At 35.5% G+C, this 7,377-nt stretch overlaps 1 protein-coding gene across 1 annotated transcript; it reads left to right on the forward strand.

Moving 5' to 3' along the window:
• The first annotated feature begins 3,137 nt into the window (after positions 1-3,137).
• LOC133317228 (uncharacterized) lies at positions 3,138-7,377 on the forward strand. The gene is made up of 2 exons (XM_061519071.1): positions 3,138-5,811; positions 6,755-7,377. Exon 1 carries the CDS (start codon positions 3,735-3,737, stop codon positions 5,784-5,786), a length of 2,052 nt encoding a protein of 683 aa, XP_061375055.1. The 5' UTR covers positions 3,138-3,734; the 3' UTR covers positions 5,787-5,811; positions 6,755-7,377.

The raw sequence follows: 7,377 nt of genomic DNA on the forward strand, positions 1-7,377 counted from the left end.
AAGAAGAGTAATTGTTGTGACTTGTGAGTACTTATGATGTTGTGACTTCTATTGTTTTAGTTGTGGAACTATTCTAGAATTTTTTGTTATAATTTATTATTATTTTTTGGATTACTCTAATAAGTTCATTGATTATTTGATTTAATTTGTTTCTAGGATAGCCGTATCATATAAGCGATAGGCTTTCTCAAGATTATTTTCTCAATTTCTATTCTCAAGTTCGAAATTTCCGGTTAAGAGAAATAAACTCTTTATCACGTAAATTAATGGTTATTGATTAAATTCAAAATTTTAAAAGGTATCTAAGGAAGAGATCATGATAGTATTTCAAGGAAGTTAGATTGATTTTAGGTTATACATTTAAAAGGTATCACATAAAGCATGTTATCAAACCATGTAATTTATTCATTCACAAAATAAAGCAATAATAAAATAAATTTTAATACATGATTTCCTAAAGAAAAAAAAATTAAAAGCCAATATTTTATACACAAAATATTTTCTGACCTGTACATCTATTTTTCTCTTTCTTCTAAGTCCATATGTTTATGGTTCAAGCTTTTTCAGCAACCACAAGCTTAAAGACCCAAAATACGTAAACCTAGCAAGATACCCTAACCATTTTCTTGATAACCCTAGCTGTCATGTCCATTGTGCCTTCACATAAAGTCATCTTAGCTCGTAATCTTAGGGTCAAGACCACTATGACGAGTGGAACATGATGTTGCCGGAGTCTCCGGATGCGCCCTCAAGCGCCATATTTGTAAGGAACATTTTAGGGTTGCTCTAATTCTAGTTCTTATCGCCTTTTCACCCTCTTTCACATTGATTTCTTCAATGGACACTGATCGATCACGAACACGACCAAATGGCTACAAATATCCTTCTTTTTTGTCTTCTTTTCATTAGAATTTTATAATACAACAAATATACAAAATTTGAAAGAAAAAAATCAAAGAGGGAACCTAATCATAAAGGATGAGTCTCTTGTTACAATCCCCAAAAAAAATAATACACTTAAATCTCTACCATGGATTAAAGTTAAAAGCCAAATCAAAACATCAATTTTCTTGGAAAGAGCTATAAAAGATAAAATACAACTTATATGATCAACAAATACAGAATCCTATGTGCCATATTTCACAAAACAAACTAATTACATGAAAAACCCAAAGAACTAGATTCAAACTCAAACCCATAATCCGGTTCTGATACCAATTGTAGGAGAAATTGGATTTGAGGAAGCGCGTATGATAATTATGGTTTGGAATACAAAGAATCATCAAGGTTCTTTGCCACATAATGGAATATACCTCTTGTAGCGTAGACGCAAGAGGTATCCCTTTTTTAGTGTTGTGACCCATTCTGCGTGGTAGTTCGATTCCTTGCAACTACGATTGTGGAATCTCTTCACTGCATGGTGAAATCTCCTTGCTGAAGACCGCTACAAGATGGTAATATCTTTCTCTTAGAAAAGGGAAGAAAGGAGCTGCTCCCGGAATATGTGGGTCTTTCAAACTATCCTTAGATATGAAAATATGTGGATATTGTTGGAAGTATTCAAGTATGAGTTATAAAGAAGTACCACATCGACTAGACATAGACCAAGTGATGACTATATAAGTGCAAAAAGACCCATAAACCTACAGCCTTAAGGTTTTGGGTTGAAATGTGGTGTCGGCCCACTTATTATGGTTTGTCATTTGGCCCTTTGGTGGATGTACCCTTTGCAAAGGGTTTTGGGCTCCCCGTACCATTCTTAACAGTGGTATCAGAGCCAAAGGTTTGGCTGGGCCGGGTATTTAGAGATGGTGATGTTTCAAGGCCTCCGCAGAAGGCTAGTGTGACTCCAATACTTAAAGAAAAAAGACTTCCGCAGAAGTTGCCCTTAAGGGGGAGCATAATGTTGGGTTGCCCTTAAGGGGGAGCATAATGTTGGGTCTCATACTTGAGGGGAAGATGTTGGAAGTATTCAAGTATGAGTTATAAAGAAGTACCACATCGACTAGACATAGACCAAGTGATGACTATATAAGTGCAAAAAGACCCATAAACCTACAGCCTTAAGGTTTTGGGTTGAAATGTGGTGTCGGCCCACTTATTATGGTTTGTCATTTAGCCCTTTGGTGGATGTACCCTTTGCAAAGGGTTTTGGGCTCCCCGTACCATTCTTAACAGATATTAGGATTACCTTTTTCTAATGACGACTTATGAAGCTTATGACTATAATTTATACGGAGGCTTAAAGAAAACCTAGGTCTTCTTACATACTTAAGCTCAAAAAGGCTACTGCATTGCACAAATCCACAAGTTTGGGGGCTAGAAATGTAAGCGTTTGGTTCGGCAATAAAGATACCCCCCAACATTCCAAAACTAGCTGTCACCCCACCTGTAGTAGGAGATGTCAGAATCGATACATAGAATAAGTTTTTATTTGTTTGATAATCTTATAAAGCCGAAGATATTTTAGCCATTTGTATCAAGCTTAAACTTCCTTCTTGCATACGTGCTCCTCTGGACGCACATACTCGAATAAGAGGTAAAAGCTTATTGGTAGCATATTCGATCAAACGGGTTATTTTCTCGGGAGGGTATGTTAACGCCTTTTTTTATACTCATTAGAGTTATTTCACAAAGACTTGCCATGATAAGGAAGAAGGGGGAACAAATACACTCAAGACATATTGGATATGAAGACAAAATGCATAATCTATCAAAAATTATTTATATTTATTTAATCTAATATTTATTAATTAATTAAATTAAATTTTAGATATTCTTTATTAGCAATGTTATATTTATAATCTATTTTCTATTATAACTCTTTACAATTATTTTTATAATTATTGCATTAATATTTACTAAAATGATATTAAATGAGAACTATTAATTTAATTTTAATTTATATATTAAAAAAAATTATAAATATAACTTCCCTTGTTCTTTACATAATATTTAAGGATAATATTTTTGTTATGTTATGTAACAAAAGTATTACCCAATATTTAAACAATAAAATTATAATTCAATTCAGAATTCCAATTCTATACCTCAATCCTTTATTACTTACACAACATAAATTAAGATTCTTAAAGAATTTCAATTCTGATAGATCATCCAATCGAACCCCACTTCATGTAAAAGATTAGGGTTTGATAAGTTTCGAATTCGTCCTATATCTCTGCAGGAGAAAAGTTTCGAATTCAGGTGAACACTGAACATCCAATTTCGTGTCTTTGATTCCTTATTTGCTTTGCTGTGTTGTTTTCATACATGATTTCTTGCTTTGAGTTGTTATATCACCAGCAATGATTCCAGGTCCAGGTTCAAACCCTAACTAGTCGAACTATTGTTGTTACTTTTTAATTTGCTAACAATAATACTGTACTCATAATTCTTTTTTTTTTCTTCGGTAAACCACTCATAATTCTTTTTTAATAAGAATGGACATTGCTTCATTTGAAAGTGAAAAAAAAGAAAAGGATTTTTATTTATTTATTTATCGGACCTGCTTGATTGATAAATATGTGTGAATTGATGATGAGGAAGTGACAATGTAAGTGGAAAGTTACTTCTCTGATACTACACTTTGGTGTACTTATTTAACAGTGTATCATGCGAAAATTTTAAGCGTGAAATTTGATTTTGTTTTCCTCATTGAAATCATAATTTATATCAAAAAAATTTTCCCCTAGATTTGTGTTAGGGGTATTACTTGTAGTAATATTAGTATCATGGATGAGATAGCCAGGAAGAAAAGTTCTGCGATTGACAGAAGCAACTGGGAGAGTAGTTTTGAGCTGGAGGCAACTGAAGGAAATAAAAAGAAGAACAAGGAAAGAAAGAGAAAGCATGCTACTCATAAAATACTCAAATTGAATGAAACTCCTGTGGAAAATTGTACTGGTGAAGCAGCTGACAAACAAACTTGCTCTGTTGAAGGGAACAACATTCCATTCATGTGGAATAGGGAAGAAGAGATCCAAATCCATAAGAGGAAGAAGAAAAAGGGGAGAAAAGATATTGAAGTGATGAATAGTAACATTGCTGATGATGAAGAAATGCAGCTCTTGGATGACAACCAACAAAGCAAGATGAAGAAAAGAAAAAATTATGAAGATTCATTTACTGGAACACAAGAAATGGGTTATTCGAAACCAAGCAAAAAAGGCAAAATGACAGAGTGTAATGAGATAAAAAACAATGGAGGTGATCCTCCTTTGGATAGAGTCAGCACAGGAAATGCTAATGCACATTCTCTTGTCGCTGAAGTTGATTGTGGAGGAAAGAAGATGGAGAAGAAGAAGAAGAAGAAACTGAGCAACAAAAGTAAAAGCACAGTAAGAGACTGTAAAGGCAATGAAGGTGATCATTCTGTTGTAACTGGAGAGGGGCAAGACAAGAAGACGAAGATGGAGAAGATACTGAGCAAGAAAATCAAAAGAAATCAAGATGAAGAGTATACAACCAATGGAGGCGAGCCGCGTTTGGCTGAAAGCAATATAGTTGATCTACCTTTAGTCAAAACGAATGAAGGTGAAAATGATGACCAAGGCAAGAAGCTGAAGAAGAAGAAGAAGCTGAATGAAGAAAGCAAACGTAAGGAATATGACGAGTTTGCAAGCAACGAAGGTGAAGATGATGACCAAGGCAAGAAGATGAAGAAGAAGAAGAAGAAACTTAGCGACAAAAGCAAAAGTAAGGCAAACAGTGAGTTTAAAACCAATGAAGGTGATCTATCTTTGGCTGGAGGAGATGCTAATGTACATTGCAATGTCACTGAAGTTGATGATCAAGGCAAGAAGATGAAGAAAAAGAAGAAAACCAAGGCAGGTACTGGGGAATCTCCTAACCCTGCACCTGGTGGAACATCCAAACCCAAACGAGTAACTTTTTCTGACCAAGTGGAGGTTTGTTGTGATGGCTTAGTGCGTGGGAAAAGGTTTACAAAAGAAGAAGATGAGAAGATTAAAGAGGCTGTTTTTGACTATATAGAGTCTCATGGTTTGGGAGATGAAGGTCTAGATATGATTCTCCATTGCAGATCTCATCCTGAGATTAGAGATTGTTGGAAGGAAATTGGAGCAGCCTTTCCTGAGAGGCCTTACCTTAGCGTGTATTATCGTGCTCATATTTTGTTTGAAAGAGATGAGAAACGTAAGTGGACACCTGAAGAGCTTGAATTTATACGAAAGGTCCAGGAACAACATGGATCAGATTGGAAATCGATAGCTGAAGCATTGGGTAAAAACCGATTTCATGTAAAGGATGCATGGCGTAGAATAAAATTAACCAATACAAACAAAGGACGATGGTCCCAAGAGGAGTATCAAAATTTATTTGATTTAGTAAACCTGGATTTACGCGCAAGGGCTTTAGAGGATTGTAGAAAATCAAAACATGGTATGTTGCGAGATAATATTAGTTGGGAGGCAATTGGCAACATGTTCTCCTCTAGAACCAGCCAACGCTGCTGCAAAAAGTGGTATGAGCAATTAACATCACCTATGGTTGCTAATGGTGTATGGAGTGATACTGATGACTACCGCCTGATAAATGCTTTATTTACTTTGGATGCTTGCTGCATGGAGGACGTAGACTGGGACAATTTGCTTGAACATAGATCTGGGGATGTGTGTAGAAAACGATGGAACCAAATGGTCCAATATATTGGAGAGCATGGGAGGAAATCATTTGCTGAACAGGTGGAAATCCTTGTGAAGAGATTTTGTCCCGATTTATTGGAAGCAAGAGAAGCCTTTGATAACAAACCTGTAGTTTGTTGAGGTTATAATCTGTGGTTTTCCTGAGGTAAACTGATTTTGTAAAACCAGAATTATTTATTAGATTATGGTTCTGATGTTTTTGCGGAATCATTCAAACCATTTTCTGCATAATATAAACTGGATTTTGTGTTGCAGTTCAAGGGTGGTTTATAGTAGTATTTTCCTGTAATAAAATGTTAGCCCTGTTCTTCTGTCCTTGTTTATTCCATGTTGAAAGTGTTTGTTTTGATTTAAGTTATTGTTTAATTGATAGTTTGATGCTCTTTATAGCTGCCTTTTGGGTTTATGGTCTATTAGTCTTGCTATTTCCATTCTGAACTTCATTTGGCCTATTTATTGGCTCAAACAACCATTGATGGTTACTTATAATTATCTCCATTCTTTTTTGGAAGTAGGAAGTTACCCACAAACATGATAGAAGTTGAGCATGTCTGATGGAACCAGAAAAATAACACTGAAATTATAGAGATAATGGAGGTCATGCTCTTTTACATACACTAACATGCAGAAAATAAACCCCAAGAAACCTCAACTCCCCCTCAAACCAAATACCTAGGCTCAAGAGTTCCCTAGAAGTCTCTCAATTTCCCCATTAAGCCAGAATTGAATACATGCATAAAAGAAACATCACCCTAAACTTCTATATATACTACTTCAAAAATACTAATGGGCTTGGATTATTTATTATAGGCCCATCAATGTCCTTTGCTAATTGTGCCCAACGTAGATATTTTAGTGCATGTTTGGCTGAACAAGCATGGGAGACTTGCCCATTCAAATAGGCTTTCATGCTCAATTAATCATGTTTAGCAAAATACACTTTTTTGTTGTGTTTATTGTGATTTTGTCCTAATGCCACATTTGAACAGAAGAATGGGTTGCTTCTGCACTGTGTTGGGAAATTTTATGGCAAAAATTGAATGCTCCAATTGCCATCTAACTTTTATAACCTTGCGTTCTTTTCACAGCTTTTCGCTCTTCAGCGCCCTACTATGTCTTAAGAACCAGCCTCCAAGTTCTTTGCTCCTTTTCCCAGGTCCATGATGTTCCACCCTCTTCTGTTGGTTTGGCTTCCTGCATGTGGTTCCCCCCTCCCAGCTTCAGCTCTACATTGTGCCCCCAACTCTAGCTCTCATGTTTTTATTACTCCCTTCTTGTGGTCTTATGCTGCAATATGATAATTTCTGTTAAGAAGTGCTCAAAGAACTACAATGTTATCTAACAAAACTTTGCTCACAGACTTTAAATTAATCATCTAAAGTAGATAACTGCAATATCATAATGTGTTGGTTGCAAAATCATATATACCATTACTGCTTATTGACTTCTCTGTAGTAAGCAGTTCAAGAAGACAAACAGAAATTTGTTGGTTCTTGGGGGAACTGACTACAATTAAGGCTTGACATACCCATTATGTTGGAGCTGAAGGTCCATTATGCTTTAGTTTTAAACAAATGTGCCTTTATTCATCATTGGGTATTATTCCTCTGCTGCAAAAGGCATGTCTGATGCTGTGGACAGTTACTTTCTCTTTCCCCATTCTGTCAAGAATGTTTTTGCATGTGGGATCTCTTGTAAATTCATTTATTTT

Source organism: Gastrolobium bilobum, unplaced genomic scaffold (assembly GCF_033153095.1).
Source record: "Gastrolobium bilobum isolate Gb01-03AN ecotype WA unplaced genomic scaffold, APGP_CSIRO_Gbil_v1 utg58662, whole genome shotgun sequence".
NCBI classification, from domain to species: Eukaryota; Viridiplantae; Streptophyta; class Magnoliopsida; order Fabales; family Fabaceae; genus Gastrolobium; species Gastrolobium bilobum.

Coding starts and splice junctions, on each gene's coding strand:
- LOC133317228 (XM_061519071.1), top strand. CDS start 3,735: ATGGATGAGATAGCCAGGAAGAAAAGTTCTGCGATTGACAGAAGCAAC.